This window comes from Ornithorhynchus anatinus, chromosome 3 (genome assembly GCF_004115215.2).
Source record: "Ornithorhynchus anatinus isolate Pmale09 chromosome 3, mOrnAna1.pri.v4, whole genome shotgun sequence".
NCBI lineage: Eukaryota > Metazoa > Chordata > Mammalia > Monotremata > Ornithorhynchidae > Ornithorhynchus > Ornithorhynchus anatinus.
This window is the reverse complement of record NC_041730.1, coordinates 3,866,905-3,886,428: the sequence shown is the minus strand read 5'-3', so window position 1 is coordinate 3,886,428 and position 19,524 is coordinate 3,866,905. Positions and strand designations below refer to the sequence as shown.

The 19,524-nt window shown below is 62.5% G+C and overlaps 1 protein-coding gene across 2 annotated transcripts in view; it reads right to left on the bottom strand.

The window, feature by feature from the left end:
* Positions 1 to 19,524, bottom strand: part of DEAF1 (DEAF1 transcription factor) — a 52,904-nt gene that overhangs the window by 14,153 nt on the left and 19,227 nt on the right. For both annotated transcript variants that reach the window (XM_029059404.2, XM_039911342.1), the window contains 5 exons: positions 15,899 to 15,964; positions 12,221 to 12,347; positions 11,049 to 11,174; positions 9,031 to 9,159; positions 3,481 to 3,725 (listed from right to left, as the gene is read on the bottom strand). In XM_029059404.2, the coding sequence (XP_028915237.1) occupies positions 3,481 to 3,725; positions 9,031 to 9,159; positions 11,049 to 11,174; positions 12,221 to 12,347; positions 15,899 to 15,964 (693 nt within the window). The remainder of the gene's footprint in view (positions 1 to 3,480; positions 3,726 to 9,030; positions 9,160 to 11,048; positions 11,175 to 12,220; positions 12,348 to 15,898; positions 15,965 to 19,524) is intronic.

The following is a 19,524-nucleotide window of genomic DNA, read 5'->3' as shown; positions in this document are numbered from 1 at the left end:
CTTACTACGTGCCGAGCCCCGTTCTAAGCGCTGGGGGAGACACAAGGGGATCAGGCTGTCCCACGTGGGGCTCACCGTCTTCATCCCCGTTTTACAGGTGAATATACAGTCCCTGTCCCACGTGGGGCTCACCGTCTCAATCCCCATTTGACAGACGAGGGAACTGAGGCCCAGAGAGTGAGAGTGACGGATGAAGACAAGTCTTAACAATGATAATAATGGCATTTGTTAAGCGTTACTATGTGCAGAGCACTGTCCTAAGCGCCGGGGAGGATACAAGGTGATCAGGTTGTCCCGTGTGGGGCTCCCAGTCTTCAGCCCCATTTGACAGATGAGGGAACTGAGGCCCAGAGAAGTGAAGCGACTTGCCCGAAGGCACCCAGCTGACAAGCGGCGGAGGCGGCATTCGAACCCACGACCTCTGACTCCCACGGAGCCACGCTGGGCCCGGCTCACCGGGACACCATTTCTACTGATGTCTGCCTTCCCCTCTTAAACCGTAACCTCCTGAGCCAGGGGATGTGACTACCGACTTTGTTTTTTTTAAAAATGGTATTTGTTAAGCACCGACTCTGCGCCGGGCACTGCGCTAAGCACCGGGGTAGACACACATCCGTCAGGTCGGGTTCGGTCCGCGCCCCACGTGGGGCTCCCGGTCTCAATCCCCATGTTACGGATGAGGCGACTGAGGCCCAGAGAGGTGGGCGTCGACTCGCCCAGGGTCACCCGGCAGGCAAGTGGCGGAGCTGGGATGATGATGACAATGTCGGTATCCGTTAAGCGCTTACTACGTGCCGAGCACCGTTCTAAGCGCTGGGGGAGATACAGGGTCATCAGGTCGTCCCACGGGAGGCTCACGGTCTTCATCCCCATTTTCCAGACGAGGTCACCGAGGCCCAGAGAAGTGAAGTGACTCGCCCACGGTCACACAGCTGACAAGCGGCGGAGTGGGATTCGAACCCATGACCTCCGACTCCCAAGCCCGGGCTCCTTCCCCTCGGCCGCGCCGCTCCTCCCGCCTCCTCAAAAATGCTGGGCCCCTGGCTCTGCGCCCCGTAAATAAATAACGTCGGTCTCTGTTAAGCGCTTACTATGCGCAGAGCACCGTTGTAAGCGCTGGGGTCGACACAGGGTCATCAGGCTGTCCCCCGTGAGGCTCACGGTCTTCATCCCCATCTGACAGACGAGGTAACCGAGGCCCAGAGAAGTGAAGTGACTCGCCCACAGTCCCACAGCCGACGAGGGCCAGAGCCGGCATTCGAACCCACGATCTCTGACTCCCAAGCCCGGGCTCTTTCCGCTGAGCCGCGCTGCTTCTCTATAAGCATTTCACCAATACCCCCAGCTGCCTGATTCTAATCCAAGAGGGGGGGTAATGATAACGATAATAGTAATCGGGTTATCTGTTAAGTGCTTCCTAGGTGCCGGGCACCGTACTAAGCGCCGGGGTGGATCCAAGCAAGTCGCGTTGGACACAGTCCCCCGTGGGGCTCACCGTCTCACTCCCTCTTTTAAAGAGGAGGGAACGGAGGCCCAGAGAAATGACCTGCCCAACGCCACCCGGCAGACAAGGGGCGGAGGCGGGATCGGAACCCATAATAATAATAATAATAATAACGTTGGTATCTGTTGAGCGCTTACTACGTGCCGAGTACCGTTCTAAGCGCCGGGGGGAGATCCGAGGTCATCGGGTTGTCCCACGGGAGGCTCCCGGTCTTCATCTCCATTTGACAGATGAGGTCACTGAGGCCCAGGGAGGGGAAGGGACTCGCCCACGGTCCCACGGCTGCCAAGTGGCAGAGCGGGGATTCGAACCCATGACCTCCGACTCCCAAGCCCGGGCTCTTGCCACCGAGCCGCGCTGCCTTCCCTCGACTTGTACGTCATCGACCAGCACTTCTCCAGCCTGGGACCGGAACCGGTTTTCCGAGCGCAGAGACGGAGTCCGCGACGTCACGGGGCAGCGGCGGGGCCCAGGGGACCCGCGGTCAAATCCCGCCTCCGCCATTTCTCTGCCGCGTGACCTCGGGCCCGTCCCTTCCCTTACTCGGCGGTCCTCAGTCCCCTCGTCCGCGAAATGGGGATCGAATCCCCCGTTCCTCCTCCTCCTCAGACGGGGAGCCCCAGGCGGAGCTCCATCACCCCGGCGCTCGGTACGGTCTCTGGCCCACAGCAGGCGTCTCACAACTACCTAGTCGACTCCGGACTGGATGTCTGCTCAGCGGGGACTGCGTCGGCTATAACAACAACAATCAAGAGGACGATGCTACTTGCCCAACGCTTGCTTACTCTGTGCCCAGCACCGTTCTAAGCGCCGGGGGGGATACGAGGTCATCGGGTTGTCCCACCAGGGGCTCGAATCCCGGCTCCGCCCCTTGTCAGCCGGGTGACCGCGGGCGAGTCGCTTCCCTTCTCCGGGCCTCAGTTCCCTCGTCCGCAAAACGGGGATGAAGAGCGGGAGCCTCCCGCGGGACCACCCGACGACCCCGGACCCCCCCCCCCCCCCGGCGCTTAGAACGGTGCTCGGCGCATAGTAGGCGCTTAACGGATCCCAACGTTATCATTATCAGTATTACTATTCATCCCCCTTTACAGAGGAGGGAGCTGAGGCCCGGAGAAGTCAAGTGACTCGCCCAGAGTCACGCGGCTGATCGGTGGCGGGGCCGGGATTAGAACCCGCCACCTCTAATGATGATGTTGGGATCTGTTTTAAGCGCTTCCTCGGTGCCGAGCACCGCTCTAAGCGCCGGGGGAGAGACGGGGTCATCGGGTCGTCCCACGGGAGGCTCCCGGTTAATCCCCATTTTCCAGATGAGGTCACCGAGGCCCAGACAAGTGAAGCGACTCGCCCACCGTCACCCGGCTGACAAGTGGCCGAGCCGGCATTCGAACTCGTGGCCTCCGACTCCCAAGGCCGGGCTCTTTCCACTGAGCCCCGCCGCCGTCCCCTAGACCGTCAGCTCGGTGCGGGCAGGCAGCGGGTCTATTCATTGCTCCGTTGCCCTCTCCCAAGTGCCCGGTCCGGTGCTCGGCAAGGGCGAGCGCTCGCTAAATGCGACCGCAAAAGTTGGATAGAGTCACGCGGTCCCGGACAGCGCGGCTCAGTGGGAAGAGGCCGGGCCTGGGAGTCAGAGGTCGCGGGTTCGAATCCCAGCTCTGCCACCTGGCAGCTGGGGGACCGTGCGCGAGTCACTTCTCTGGGCCTCGGTGACCTCGCAACGGGGATGAAGACCGGGAGCCTCCCGTGGGCCACCCCGAGGACCCCCGGATCTCCCCCAGCGCCTGGGACGGCGCTCGGCACCTAGTAAGCGCTTACCGGACACCGACAGCGTCATTACGTTCCCGGCGGGCCGGGAACGCGTCCGTTCGCCGCTCTCCCGTCCTCTCCGAGGCGCTCGGTCCGGTGCCCGGCGCTATCACCTGGCTTCTACTTATCTGCCATCGGGGAAGGCGCGACGGGGCGGAGGGCCGGGGCGTTACCTCCTTGCGGTCGCCGTCGGGCTGGATTTTGTCGTGGGCGAGGGCGGCGGCCGTGCCGCCGGCCTGCTTGGCCTGTTCCAGCAGGGTCTTGAGCTGCTGCGCGGTGCTCAGGAGCGAGTTGACCATCTCTTCCAGGTAGAGCCAGCTGCGTTGGTCGGGGGTCTCCAGCCTGTTGGGGCCCGGGCCGGGCGGGGCTTTGGCGGGGGCGCTGGGGGGCACCGCCAAGGCGGGCAACGACGTCAGCACTGCGCCGCGCCGGGAGAGAACGCACGGCGCCGGCCGTCAGGGCGCCCGGCGGGGGTGCGAATCCCGCCGCCGCCCTCCCTCCGGCGCCTCCTCCCGACGGGCCCGGGGCCGCGGCCTGCTCCGTTCGCTTCTCCGCCCGCGGTGGGCGCGCGATCGACCGATAACCCCGTCGGGAGCCGGTGAGCGCCCACCGCGCGCGGGGCGCCGTCCGCGGCGCCGGGGGAGATCCGGGGGCGGCGGGTCGACCCACGCGAGGCTCCCGGGCGTCGTCCCCGTTTGACAGATGGGGCGACCGAGGCCCGGAGAAGCGGAGGGACCCGCCCACGGTCCCCCGGCTGACCGGGGGGGGGGGGGGGGGGGCGGGGATTCGAACCCGTGACCACGGACTCTTGCCACTGAGCCACGCCGCGACTGAATGCGAGCCCCGCGTGGGACGGGGACCGTATCCGACCTAATTGTCTTCTATCTCCCCCGGCGCTCGGTAGGCGCTTAACAGATACCATCGTCCTTATTATATCCTTATGACTACGTTTCATATATGTTATTACTATAACAACGATGGCCCCTGTTAAGCGCTTACTATGTGCCACGCACTGCGTTAAGCGCCGGGGGGGAGGCAAGGTGATGATGACGATGATAACGTCGGTATCCGTTAAGCGCTCACGACGTGCCGAGCGCCGTTCTGAGCGCCGGGGGAGATACGGGGTCATCGGGGCGTCCCACGGGAGGCTCGCGGTCGATTCCCGTTTTCCAGATGAGGGAACCGAGGCCCAGAGACGCGACCCGCCCACGGTCACCCAGCTGACGGGAGGCGGAGCTGGGATTCGAACCCATGAGCCCGGGCTCTCGCCACTGAGCCACGCCGCTTCTCACGGTGGCGACGAGTGAGAAATGTATTTAATAATAATGCCGACGTTGGTATTGGTTAAGCGCTTACTATGTGCAGAGCACTGTTCTGAGCGCTGGGGGAGACACGGGGGAATCAGGTTGTCACCTACTCTATACTTACTCCACGTGATATTATCATTATTATTATCATCAGGAAGACGGATAGTGGATAAGCTCGCCCGGCTAGCACAGAACCGCGGAGGGTGTAAGTGCGTGTCGACATTAGTAACAGGAGGAAGGCGTAAGGGCGGAGAACCTCCGCCGGCCGCCGCAAACTGAGAGGAGCAGCGCGGCTCAGTGGAAAGAGCCCGGCCTGCGGAGTCCGAGGTCACGGGTTCGAATCCCGGCCCCGCCCCGCGGCAGCCGGGTGACCGTGGGCGAGTCGCTTCACTCCTCCGGGCCTCAGTCACCTCGTCTGGAAAATGCCGACCTGCTGACCCCGTAAATCTCCCCCGGCGCTGAGAACGGTGCCCCGCACGGAGTGAGCTTGGGAGTCCGAGGTCACCGGTTCGAATCCCGGCTCCGCCGGGTCGCTTCCCTTCTGCGGGCCTCAGTTGCCTCATCTGGAAAACGGGGATGAGGCCGGGGAGCCTCACGCGGGCCGTCCCGATGACCCCCGCATCCCCCCCGGAGCTCAGAACGGTGCTCGGCACCTGGTAAGCGCTTAGATGCAATCACCGTTATCAGCGCCCTCTCCCAAGCGCTTAGCGCAGTGCTCGGCACACGGTAAGCGCTCGCTAAATGAGCGAGGGCACCAACGAATCTCTCCGAACCTGGTCTGCCCGACCTCGGCCTGGATTCATTCCCTCCTTCCGCAGCCTCGGTCCCTTAATCTCGGAGATCCCGTCCACCGTCTAAGCCGCGTGAGAAGCGGCGGGGCCTGGTGGCTCGAACCCGGGCCCGGGAGTCGGCGGGACCCGGGTTCTAATCCCAGCCCCACCCCCCCCCCTCGGCTGGGCGACCTCGGGCAAGTCGGTGCGGCTCGGCGGAGAAGAGCCCGGGCCTGGGAGCCGGAGGACCCGGGTTCTGATCCCGGCTCCGCCACTCGTCAGCTGGGTGACGGTGGGCGAGTCCCTTCACTTCTCTGGGCCTCAGTGACCTCATCTGGAAAACGGGGATTAAGAGCGGGAGCCCCGCGTGGGACAGCTCGATTATCCTGTTGTATCTCCCCCGGCGCTCAGAACGGTGCTCGGCCCGTAGTAAGCGCTTACCGAATACCGACGTTGTTATTGCTATCTGTAAAATGGGGATTAAAAGCGTGAGCCGCACGTGCGGCAGCTCGATTATCCTGCATCTCCCCCGGCGCTCAGAACGGTGCTCGGCCCAAATACCGTTATCGTTATCATTATTATTATTGTTATTATTATTCTCTGGCTCTCAGTGACCTCATCGGGAAAATGGGGATGGAGACCGGGAGCCCCCCGGGGGACGGGGACCGGGTCCAAAGGGATTAGCCTGGATCAACGAAGGCACTCAGTACAGTACGAAAAGTCTCTTCCTCTCCTCCCACTCGTCTGGGCGTCTATCCCTGACTTCCTCCCTCTATTCACAGCGCTCTGCACACAGTAAAGCGCTCAATAAATCCGACAGAGAAGCAGCGCGGCTCAGGGGAAAGAACCCGGGCTTTGGAGTCGGAGGTCATGGGTTCGAATGCCGGCTCCGCCCCCCCCCCCCCCCGTCAGCCGGGTGACCGTGGGCGAGTCGCTTCGCTTCCCTGGGCCTCCAACGCGCTTCCTTAGGGGGAGAGTCCGCCGGACCCGAGATTACGACCAAGGGAAGCAGAGTGGCCTAGCGGGGAATCCCGGCTCCGCCCCTTGTCGGCTGTGTGACTCCGGGCAAGTCACTTCCCTTCTCTGGGCCTCAGTGACCTCATCTGTAAAATGGGGATGAAGACGGGGCGCCCCACGTGGGACAACCCGATGACCCTGGGTCTACCCCGGCGCGTAGAACGGTGCTCGGCACACAGTACGCGCTTAACGGACACCAACATTGTTATTATCAGAGCCCGGGCCCGGGAGTCAGAAGGTCCCGGGTTCTAATCCCCTGTCCGCTGGGTGACCTCGGGCAAGTCACCTCTCTTCTCTGGGCCTCAGTCCCCTCATCTGGCAAACGGGGATGGACACCGTGAGCCTCACGTGGGACAGGGACCGGGTCCAACCCGATCTGCACGTAGTAAGCGCCTGATGCATACCATAATAATAATCATCATTACGAACCCTTCCCACGTTGCCCGTGTAAACCGCAGGGAGGCACGTCGAATCCCCAGCCCCCCAAAAGCGAATGTTCTTCCACCCTGGCAGAATCAGCCGAGTTCAGCCCTCTGACTGAGAAGGTTCGTTCATGTGAGAAGCGTTAATTAGAAGGAACCGCGCGGACCTGATTCTCCGCGAGACGACCCGGAGGCTTCGATCGCCGCATGACATTCGCAAGCGGGAAGGGAGGAGGAGTAGGGAGCGGGGCGCGGGAGAGAGCGAGATCCGGGGTTTTAATCGGGGCCGGAAAGGGAGGCAGCGTGGCTTGGCGGAAAGTTAAAACAAATAAAAATAAATGGTGGCGTTCGTCGAACGCTTACTGTAGTAACAATAATAATGTTGGTATCTGTTAAGCGCTCACTATGTGCCGAGCGCCGTTCTAAGCTGGGGTAGATACAGGGTCATCAGGTCGTCCCACGCGGGGTTCACAGTCTTAATCCCCATTTTCCAGCTGAGGTCACTGAGGCCCAGAGAAGTGAAGTGACTCGCCCACGGTCACCCAGCTGACAAGTGGCAGAGGCGGGATTCGAACTCGTGACCTCTGACTCCAAAGCCCGTGCTCTTTCCACCGAGCCACGCTGCTTCTCTATGTGCCGAGCGCCGCTCCGAGCGCCGGGGCGATGAGGTCGTCCCGCGTGGGGCTCCCGGTTTTAATCCCCATTTTCCCGATGAGGTCGCCGAGGCCCAGAGAGGCGAAGCGACTTGCCCCAAGTCACAGAGCCGGCAAGCGGCGGAGCCGGGATGAATAACGACGACGACGTCGGCGTCCGTCAGGCGCCTCCTCTGTGCCGGGCGCCGTTCTAAGCGCCGGGGGAGACCCGGGGGCATGGGGTCGTCCCAGGCGAGGCTCCCGGTCTTCGTCCCCGTTTGACAGACGAGGTCGCCGAGGCCCAGAGAAGTGAAGTGGCCGAGCGGGGATTCGAACCCACGACCTCCGACGCGGCCGAGCGACCCGGAGGTCCTCCGACTCCCAGGTTCGGGATCTCTCCTCCGGGCCCTCCGTTCTCCTTCCCTTCCCCGAAGCCCTGCGCTTTTACGATCGTGGCCGGAGGCCCCCCCCCCCGAGGACCCCGAGCCGCCCGCCCTCGGGTCAGGACGGGAGGGTTTCCCGTCCTCGAAGCCCGGAGTCCCCCGAGCCTCGGCGGGGGAGCTTCGCTATCCCTCCCGCGTCCCCGCCACTTCGGACGGCGACTCGGGTGACCCCCTACCGCCGCGGCGGCGGGAGGGTGAAGATTCTCCTGTCCCCTCTGGATGGGGAAAAGACGGGGTGCCCAGGCTTTGGATCGGAAGCTACGTGGCTCAGTGGCGAGAGCCCGGGCTTGGGCGTCAGAGAGAAGCAGCGCGGCTCAGTGGGGAGAGCCCGGGCTTGGGAGCCGGAGGTCACGGGCTCGAATCCCGGCTCCGCCGCTCGTCGGCCGGGTGACCGTGGGCGAGTCACTTCTCCGGGCCTCAGTTCCCTCATCTGTCAAACGGGGATGGAGACCGGGAGCCCCACGTGGGACCACCTCATTCCCCTGGGTCCCCCCCCAGCGCTCAGAACGGCGCTCGGCCCATAGTAAGCGCTTGACAGATACCAACGTTATTATTATTATCATGATGTCAGCCGAGCGACCGTGGGCGAGTCACTTCGCTTCTCTGGGCCCCGTTCCCTCATCTGTCAAATGGGGATGGAGACCGGGAGCCTCTCACGTGGGACGAACTGACTCCCGTGGTGCGTCTCCCCCGGCGCTTAGAACAGTGCTCTGCACGTAGTAAGCGCTTAACGAGTACCACAACTTTTATTCTCCCTCCAACGTACGGGTGCGAGCCCCGCGGGGGGGGGGGGGGGGGAACGGGGACCGCGGCCGGCCCGGTTAGGTCCCGTGTCCCTCGGCGCTCGGCTAGAATCAGCCCGGACCAAATGCCAACTGCCCTCTTGCCCCCCCGTGCCCGACCGGGGCCGCTCCGGGGCCGCTCCCCACTGCCGGGGGGTGATCGGGGGGGCAGGAGAGGGCATCCCCGGGGCAGAACTCCCTCCCCTCCACCGCGCCGACCCCTCCGCTACACCGGGAGCCCGTCACTGGGCAGGGCCGGTCTCTCTCTGTTGCCCAACTGCCCGCTGCAAGCGCTCAGTCCGGCGCTCCGCGCACGGCGAGCGCTCGGTAAACCCCACCCGACGACTCACCGATTTTGGGGTGGGAGGTGGGCAGCGCGGCTTCCGGAAAGGGCGAGATGGGGCAGTTGTCCTGGTAACCGGGGTAGTGAGGCTCCGGCTGTCGCACCCGGCACGGCTGCTGGATACCCGGCTCTTGGCCTGTTGGGGTGACAGGTGGGCGTAAGAAGCGGCGCGGCCCCGTGGGTAGAGCCCCGGGCCGGGGGATCGGAAGACCCGGGTTCTAATCCCGGCTCCGCCGCGTGTCCGCTGCGCGACCTCGGGCCCGTCCGGGCCTCAGTTCCCTCATCTGTCAAATGGGGGTGGGGAGTGGGAGCCCCACGGGGGACCACCTGATCCCCTGGTAGCCCCCCAGCGCTCAGAACGGTGCTTTGCGCATAGTAATAACAACGCCGGTATCCGTTAAGCGCCCACTATGTGCCGAGCACCGTTCTAAGCCCCGGGGGAGATCCGGGGTCATCGGGTCGTCCCCCGTGAGGCTCACGGGCTTCATCCCCATTTGACAGGTGAGGGAACTGAGGCCCGGAGAAGTGAAGTGACTCGCCCACAGTCACACGGCTGACAAGGGGCGGAGCCGGGATTCGAACTCATGACCTTCTGACTCCAAAGCCCGTGCTCTTTCTGCTGGGTGACCTGGGGCTATTGTAATGATGATGATGATGATGATGGTAATAAGAATAATGTTGGTATCTGTTAAGCGCTTACTCTGTGCAGAACACTGTTCTAAGCGCTGGGGGAGATACAGGGTCATCGGGTCGGCCCACGTGAGGCTCCCGGTCTTCATCCCCCATTTGACAGATGAGGGAACTGAGGCACAGAGAAGTGAAGCGACTCGCCCCCGGTCACCCAGCGGACAAGTGGCCGAGCCGGGATTCCAGCCCGTGACCTCTGACTCCCAGGTCCGGGCTCTTTCCACTGAGCCACGCTGGTATTAAGCGCTTACTCTGTGCTGAACGCTGTTCTAAGCGCTGGCGGGGGGGGGGGATCCAAGGTCATCAGGTTGTCCCACGCGGGGTTCCCAGTCTTCCCCCCCCCCGTTTTCCGGAGGTCACTGAGGCCCAGAGAGGGGAAGTGACTTGCCGAGTCCCACAGCTGACAAGCGGCGGAGCCGGGATTCGAACCCACGACCTCTGACTCCCGAGCCGGGGCTCTTGCCACCGAGCCGCGCCGCTTCTCGAGCCACACGGGGCTCACGGGCTAAAGGGGAAGGAGGCCGGGGATTGAATCCCTATTTGAGGTAGATCCAACCTAATCAGGGTGGACTCGGTCCATTTAATAATAATAATAACGTTGGTATTTGTTAAGCGCTCACTACGTGCAGAGCACCGTTCTAAGCGCTGGGGGAGACACAGGGGAATCGGGTCGTCCCACGTGGGGCTCACGGTCTCCATCCCCATTTTACGGATGAGGTCACCGAGGCCCAGGGAAGCGAAGTGACTCGCCCACGGTCACACGGCCGACAAGTGGCGGAGCCGGGATTCGGGCTCATGACCTCTGACTCCAGAGCCCGTGCTCCTTCCGCTGAGCCACGCTGCTTCTCTAATTTACCCCACGCTTAATCCCTATATCAGTGATGAGGTCACTGAGGCCCAGAGAAGGGAAGCGACTCGCCCAAGGTCACCCGGCAGACAAGCGGCGGAGCCGGCATTCGAACCCACGACCTCTGACCCCCAAGCCCGGGCTCCCGCCACCGAGCCGCGCCGCCTCCCAGACGAAAGAACCCCCAGGGGTACGGGACACGAGCGCCGGGCGGCCGGGGGCCGTATCACCCTGCTTCACGACAATAAGGATGGTATCTGTTAAGCGCCTACTAGGTGCCGAGCACCGTTCTAAGCGCCGGGGGAGATCCGGGGTCGTCGGGCCGTCCCCCGTGAGGCTCCCGGCCTTCATCCCCATCTTCCTGACGAGGGAACCGAGGCCCAGAGAGGTTAAGCGACTGGCCCGCGGTCACACGGCCGCCATTCGAACCCACGACCTCCGACTCCCGCGGCGGGCGAGGTCCCGCGCCACCGTCCGCTTGGGCCACTCACCGGCAGGGCCGGCGAAGACGTCGCCCTGGGCCGGGCTTTCCGAGATGATGGCCGTGGCCTCCACGGTGGACGCCCGGTCGAAGGTCAGGGCGCCGGACGTCGTGATCTGCCCGGGGGTCACCGTGACTGCGAAGGGCGGCGGGGAAACGGGGGCGGGGGGGGGGGGGGGGCGCATCCGCTGAGCCCCCCGTCCCCCCTTCTGCGGCACCCGAACCCGCTCCCTTCGCCCGTCCCTCCCGTCCCCCTCGGCCCCGCGCCGCCCGCGTCCGTGTCCGCGATCGATTCATTTCTATTCACGCCCGTCTCCCCCCCCCGGGGCTGTGAGCGCCGAATGCGTCCGTCACCTCGTACTCTCCCGCGCGCTCGGTACGGTGCTCTCCTCCTCCAAGAGGCCTTCCCTGATTTCCCCTCCTCCCCCTCCCTCCTGCGTCGCCCGGTACTCGCTCCCTTTCTTCATCCCCCGGCCGCCTACGGCCCCTTCTCCCTCGTTCCTTTCTTTCTATTCGGGTCTGTCTCCCCCTCTAGACCGTCAGCTCGCGGAGGGCAGGGCCTACGGCCGTTCGTCTCGCCCGAGCGCTCAGTACAGTGCTCCGCAGCCCCGTAAGCGCTCAATAAAGACCCCTGACCGACCGGTCCCCGGTCGGTCCTCTAGACTCTACGCTCGTCGTGGGCGGGGGATGTGGGTGTTCCGTTGTCCTCTCCCGAGCGCTCAGTACAGTCCCTGCACCCCGTAAGCGCTCAATAAATACCCCCGACCGACCGACCGGTCCCTAGTCGGTCCCCTAGACTCTTAGCTCGCTGTGGGCGGGGGATGTGGGCTGTCCGGCTGTCCTCTCCCGAGCGCTCAGTACAGTGTCTACACCCCGTAAGCGCTCAATAAAGACCTCTGACCGACCGACCGGTCCCCGGTCGGTCCCGTAGACTCTACGCTCGTCGTGGGCGGGGGATGTGGCTGTCCTGCTGTCCTCTCCCGAGCGCTCAGTACAGTGCTCCGCGCCCCGTAAGAGCTCAACAGACACCTCTGACCGAGCGACCGGTCTCCGGTCGGTCCTCTAGACTCCGAGCTCGTCGTGGGCGGGGGATGTGGCTGTCCTGTTGCCCCCTCCCGAGCGCTCGGCGCAGTGCTCTGCACCCCGTGAGCGCTCAAGAGATCCCGTCGCGGGCCGACTTACACGTCGTAGCAGCCGTCGCAGGGAGCAGAGTGATGTTTTTGGAGGAATCTTTCTTCACGGGGGCGGAAGACATTTCATTTTCCTTCTTGCGTCGTTTATAAGGCACAAAGAGCCTTACCGGGCCACTCTGAGGACAAAGGGAGAGTCTCCGTCGTTATCACGCTCATTAATGATACCGATAATCATAATAATCACGGTATTTGAAGCAGCGGGGCTCGGTGGCCCGGGCCCGGGAGTCAGAGGTCAGGGGTTCGGATCCCGGCTCCGCCCCCCCCGTCGGCCGGGTGACCGTGGGCGAGTCGCTTCACGTCTCTGGGCCTCGGTTCCCTCACCTGGAAAATGGGGATGGAGACCGGGAGCCTCGCGTGGGACGACCCGATGACCCCGTATCCCCCCCCCCCCCGCCCCGGTGCTTAGAGCGGTGCTCGGCGCATAGTAAGCGCTTAACGGATACCGTCGTCATCATTAACATGATTACTATACGGGGCAGGGACTTCGTCATTCATTCAACAGTATTTATCGAGCGCGTACTCTGTGCAGAGCACTGTACTGAGCGCTTGGAATGAACGAGTCGGCAACAGACAGAGACGGTCCCTGCCGTTCGACGGGCTTACCAACCTGATTAACTCGTATCTACCCAAGTGCTGAGAACGGCGGTTGACAATTAGTCATTTAGTAATACTAAATACCATTTAGTAATTCATTTAACCCCCAAAAAATTAGCGATGCATTTAGTAATCCCTTTTTTTATGGTATTTAGTAATAACGATGGGATTTGTTAAGCGCTTACTATGTGCAAGACACTGTTCTAAGCCCCGGGGGCGCGGGGGGGGGGGTACAAGGTGATCAGGTTGTCCCACGAGGGGCTCACGGTCTTCATCCCCATTTTAAAGATGAAGGAATTGAAGCCCAGAGAAGCGAAGTGACTCGCCCAAAGTCACCCGGCTGACAAGCGGCAGAGCCGGGATTAGAACCCACGACCTCTGACTCCCGAGCCCGGGCTCTTTCCGCTGAGCGACGCCGCTATTTAAGGGCCGCTTACTCTGTGAGCCCTCCCGTGGGACAACTTGATGACCTTGTATCTCCCCCAGCGCTTAGGACAGTGCTCGGCACAGAGCAGGCGCTTAACAGATACCGACATTATTATTATTAATAATACTAGCACCGTTCTAAGCGCTGGGGTAGACACGGGAATCAGGTCGTCCCACATGGGGCTCACAGTCTTAATTCCCCATTTTACAGATGAGGTAACCGAGGCCCAGAGAAGTGAAGTGACTCGCCCACAGCCACACGGCTGCCAAGTGGCAGAGCTGGGATTCGAACTCATGACCTCTGACTCCAAAGTTGTTCTCCCTCCTTTCATTCATTCATATTTGATTATCATTACATATATCATTATTATTAGAGGGGACAGAGGAGGGGGGACCAGAAGGAGGAGAGCAAAGCCCCAGTGCGGGGTTAGGCCATAAGAGAAGAGAAGCAGCGCGGCTCAGTGGAAAGAGCCCGGGCTGGGGAGTCAGAGGCCATGGGTTCGAATCCCGGCTCCGCCACTCGTCAGCTGGGCGACCGTGGGCGAGTCGCTTCGCTTCTCTGGGCCTCGGTTCCCTCGTCTGGAAAATGGCGATGGAGACCGAGAGCCTCGCCTGGAACAAGCTGATGACCCCGTACCTCCCCCGGCGCTTAGAACACTGCTTGGCACATAGTAGGCGCTTAACAAATGCCATCATTAGAGAACCGGCGTGACTCGGTGGACAAAGCACGGGCTGGGGAGTCAGAGGTCATGGGTTCGCGTCCCAGCTCCACCCCTGGTCAGCTGGGTGACTGTGGGCAAGTCACTTCACTCGATATTCATTCACTAGCGTTCACCGAGCGCTTACTACGCGCAGAGCACTGGGACTGAGCGCCTGGAATGGACGATTCGGCAACAGACAGAGACCGGCCCTGCCCATCGTCGGGCTCGCGGTCTAATCACTTCACTTCCCTGTGCCTCGGTGACCTCATCTGTCCAGTGGGGACGGAGCCTGGGAGCCTCGCGTGGGACAACCTGATGACCCTGCGTCTCCCCCGGCGCTTAGAACGGCGCTCTGCACGTAGTAAGCGCTTATCGGATACCAACATGATTATCATTATTATACGAGAGAGAGGGTCCTGAGCTGCCTCAGCCGACCGGTAGCCCCGGGGGGCTGGGGCAGACTCCCCTAGGAGGGGACGTCTCCGCAGCTCCCGGCTCCGGGGGGGGGGGGGGGTCTGTGAGCCCGTCGTCGGGCAGGGCCGGTCTCTATCTGCTGCCGAATCGTCCAATCCAAGCGCTCAGTCCGGTGCTCCGCACGTAGTAGGCGCTCAATAAATACCACCGAATGAATGAGTCCGCAAGTTGGGAGCCGCGACGAGCGACATTAGAACCAGGCGAGCGGCGGCGCTGTCCCTCTTTGGGTGGGGGGAGGCTGGGTCTTCGCCTCAACAGTCGCGGACAGAGCTCGGGCGTCGGGGGTCGGGGGTCCGAACCCCGGCTCCGCCGCCGGGCGGCTCCGTGACTCTGAGCTGTGGACTTCACTTCTCGGTGCCCCGGCCGCCTCCTCTGGAAAATGGGGCTGAAGACCGGGAGCCCCCCGGGGGGACCAACCGATGATCCTGGATCTCCCCCGGCGCTTAGAACGGTGCTCGGCGCGTAGTAACAAGAACAATAATAACGTTGGTGTTTGTTAAGCGCCTACTATGTGCAGAGCCCCGTTCGAAGCGCCGGGGCAGGGTAATCAGGCTGTCCCCCGGGGGGCTCCCAGTCTTCACCCCCATTTTCCAGATGAGGGAACTGAGGCCCAGAGAAGTGAAGCGACCCGTCCGCAGCCACCCGGCTGACAGGGGGCGGAGCCGGGATTCGAATCCACGACCTCTGACTCCCGAGCCCGGGCTCTCTCCCCGGAGCCGCGCTGCTTCTCTAGCCCTTAGGTACCACCATTAATCATTCATTCAATAGTATTTACTGAGCGCTTCCTATGTGCGGAACACTGGACTAAGCGCTTGAACAATAATATTGGTATCTGTTGAGCGCTCCCTATGTGCCGGGCACCGTTCGAAGCGCTGGGGGAGATCCGGGGTCATCGGCTTGTCCCACGGGAGGCTCACAATGAATCCCCATTTTACAGATGAATAATAGTAACGTGGGTATCTGTTAAGCGCTTCCTGTGTGCCGAGCACCGCTGGGGGAGACACCGGGGAATCACGTTGCCCCGCGTGGGGCTCCGGGTCTTCATCCCCATTTTCCAGATGAGGTCACTGAGGCCCAGAGGAAGTGACTCGCCCACAGGCACCCAGCTAAGTGGCGGAGCCGGGATTCGAACCCATGACCTCTGACCCCCCCCCCCCCCCCCAAGCCCGGGCTCTTTCCGCTGAGCCGCGCTGCCTCTCCCGGGCGCGGGTCCGGAGGCGCCCGTTTGGTTCCGTCTCCCCCGTTCGGCCCGCGAGCCCGGCGTCGGGCAGGGACGGTCTCTCTCCGTTGCCCGGCCGTACGTTCCGAGCGGCCCGTCCGCTGCTCCGCGCACGGTAAGCGCTCGATAAATCCCGCCGAACGGATGCCGTCTCGTCCCTTCCGTCTCCGCCAGGGCTCGGACGGCGGAGGCGTCCACCAGATACCGTAGGAGGCCAAAGGAGGAGGCGTTTTTCCTTCCGCCTTTGACTCACCAGAGTCATGTCGTCGCAGCAGGCGGCGCAAGTGCAGGAGGCGGCGTGAGGGTTCAAGATCCCATCCTGAAATTGGGAAAACACGGGGACAAGATTATAAACTCCCGCCGATCCGCTGGATCCAGCCCGGCGGCGGAGAGGGGCAACGATGCGCGAGGAGACGCGAGGTTCTGGACCGGTCTTATAATAACGATGACGGTGGTATCGGTTAAGCGCTCACTAGGCGCCGAGCACCGTTCCGAGCGCTGGGGGAGACCCGGGGGAATCAGGCTGTCCCACGTGGGGCTCACGGTCTTCACCCCCATTTTCCAGATGAGGTCACCGAGGCTCCGAGAAGCGGAGTGACCCGCCCACAGTCACCCGGCTGACAAGTGGCGGAGCCGGGATTCGAACCCACGGCCTCTGCCTCCCAAGCCCGCTTCACTGTCACCGGTCGATCGGACCAAGGCTGTCCCCCGCGGGGCTCACCGTCTTCATCCCCACGCGACGGACGAGGCCCAGAAGGAAGGGAGGTGACCACCCCACAGTCGCACGGAGCGGACGCGGGGCGGAGGCGGGATTCGAACCCACGGCCTCTGCCTCCCAAGCCCGGGCTCCCTCCGCTGAGCCGCGCTGCTTCACTGTTTCCGGTCGGTCGGATCTCCGGAGCGCCGACTGTGCGCGGAACACTGGACGGGTCGGGCGTCGGGAGACGGGCGATGGAAGAGACGCAGTCCCTGCCCACAGCGAGCCAGTCGAGGGCCGGGTGGCTTAACGATGACCGTGGCATTTGGGAAGCGCTCACTGTGTGCCAGGCACTGTGCAAAGCGCTGGGGCAGATCCAAGCTCATCGGGGCGATCAGGTCCCCGTCCCGCACGGGGCTCCCGGTCTTCGCCCCCGTTTTCCAGATGAGGGAACTGAGGCCCGGAGAAGCCCAGTGACTGGCTCAAGGTCACCCGGCAGACGAGGGGCGGAGGCGGGATTAGAACCCAAATCCTCTGACTCCCAGGCCTGTGACTGAGCTACGAGGCCACTCTGCTGCTTGACAGCAGCGCGGCTCAGCGGCAAGAGCCCGGGCGTGGGAGCCGGAGGTCCCGGGTTCGAATCCCGGCTCTGCCACCTGTCAGCCGTGTGACCCTGGGCAAGTCGCTTCACTCCTCTGTGCCTCACTTACCTCATCTGGAAAACGGGGATGGAGACCGTGAGCCTCCCGTGGGACCACCCGATGACCCCGTATCTAGAAGCAGCGCGGCTCAGTGGAAAGAGCCCGGGCTTCGGAGTCAGAGGTCGTGAGTTCGACTCCCGGCTCTGCCGCTTGTCAGCTGTGGGACCGCGGGCGAGTCACCCCACCACTTCTCTGGGCCTCAGTTACCTCATCTCTAAAATGGGGATTAAGGCCGTGAGCCCCCGCGGGCCAACCCGATGACCCTGTATCTCCCCCAGCGCTTAGAACGGTGCTCGGCACATAGCAAGCGCTCAACAGATACCGACATTATTATTCCAGGTCCTCGCTGCTATCGTTATTAGCGTAGGGCTGGTCGGCTTAATAAAAAATGCTGGTATTTGGTAAGCGCTTACTATGGGCCAGGCACCGTTCTAAGCGCTGGGGCAGAGAGAAGCTAATGAGGTTGGACCCAGTCCCCGTCTCGCACGGGGCTCACAATCTTCATTCCCATTTTACAGAGGAGGGAACTGAGGCACAGGGAGGTGCAGTAGTAATAAGTGCTTACTATGTGCCCAGCGCCGGGGGAGAAACAAGGTGATCAGGTTGTCTCAGGTGGGGCTCACCGTCTTCATCCCCATTTTACAGATGGGGGAACTGAGGCACCGAGAAGTAATAATCATGACGGTAGCTGTTAAGCGCTCACTATGGGCCAAGCACCGTTCTAAGCGCCGGGGGAGAAACAAGGTCATCAGGTTGTCCCACGTGGGGCTCCCGGGCTTCACCCCCATTGTACAGATGAGGCAACTGAGGCCCGGGGAAGTGAAGCGACCCGCCCCAAGTCACCCAGCTGACAAGCGGCGGAGGCGGAATCAGAACCCACGACCTCTGACTCCCCAGCCCGGGCTCCCTCGGCTGAGCCGCGCCGCTTCCGGGAAGTGACTCGCCCGAGGTCACCCGGCAGACGAGGGGCGGCACGGGGATTAGAACCCAGGTCTGTCCGCCTCCCCGGCCCGGGCTCCATCCACCAGGCCACGCTGCTTCCCGTCAGCTCCCTTCCAGGGCTCAGTACGGTGCCTGGCACGTAGTAAGCGCTTAACGAGTACCAGAATGAGAATACGGGCTCTGGAGTCGGGCGTCATGAGTTCGAATCCCAGCTCCGCCCCTCGTCGGCCGTGTGACTGCGGGTCACTCCACGTCTCGGTGCCTCAGTGACCTCATCCGTCAAATGGGGATGAAGACCGTGAGCCTCACGTGGGACGACCCGATGACCCCGTGCCTCCCCCGGCGCTCAAGACGGGGCTCGGCACATAGTAAGCGCTTAACGGACACCGACATTATTAACGTTATTATTAATCATCGCTACTGCGAGGTCCACTCTCCGCGGGGGCTGAGAACAACGCCTCTCTCCCGCACCGGGCCGGATGATCTCTGCCCGCTTTCGGCTGCCCCGGGCCCCCGGCGGGGAGGTCGGGAGCGGGCAGCGGGATCCGTCCTCGGCCCGCATCTCCGATTCGGCCCCTTCCTCTCCGGGTCCGGCTGCAGGTGGGCCCGTCGTCGGGCCGGGCCGGTCTCTATCTGTTGCCGGATCGTCCGTTCCAAGCGCTTAGTCCAGTGCTCTGCACCTCGTGAGCGCTCCACAGATACTACTCAATGAAGGAATGAAGGAAGGAAACCCGGCCCGGGTCCAGTGGGTCGACCCCGGGCCCGGGAGTCAGGAGGACCCGGGTTCTGATCCCCGCTCCACCGACTTGTCCGCCGGGTGACCCTGGGCAAGTCACTTCCCTTCCTCCGGGCCTCGTCTGGCAAATGGAGATTAAGACCGCGAGCCCCGCGTGGGGACAGGGACCCGAGTAGCTTGTCATAAGAAATGATGTTGGTATTTAAGCGCTTCCTACGTGCAGAGCACTGTTCTAAGCGCTGGAAAATGGTGGTATTTGTTAAGCGCTTCCTACGTGCAGAGCACTGTTCTAAGCGCTGGAAAATGGTGGTATTTGTTAAGCGCTTACTACGCGCAGAGCACCGCTCTAAGCGCTGGGGGATACACGGTGATCGCGTTGTCCCACGCGGGGCTCCCGGTTTTAATCCCTATTTTACAGATGAGAGGTCAGTGAGGCCCAGGGAACTGAAGCGACTCGCCCACGGTCACACGGCTGCCATGTGGCGGGCCGGGATTCGAACCCACGACCTCGGACTCCCGAGCCCGGGCTCTCTCCACCGAGCCACGATCTACCCCAGTGCTTAGAACAGTGCCTGACACATAGTAAGTGCTTAACAGATGCCATTATTATCATCATCATCATTGTTATTTACCGGCTGGATCCCAGAGTCTCCTTTTTTAATTTTACTCCTAGTATCCGTTCGGCACCTACTACTGTTAGATGTTGCCATTCCGGTGACTCCTTCATTCGATCGTATTTACTGAGCGCTCACTCTGTGCAAAGCACTGTACTGAGCGCTTTCCTCCTCCTTCTACTATCCCTA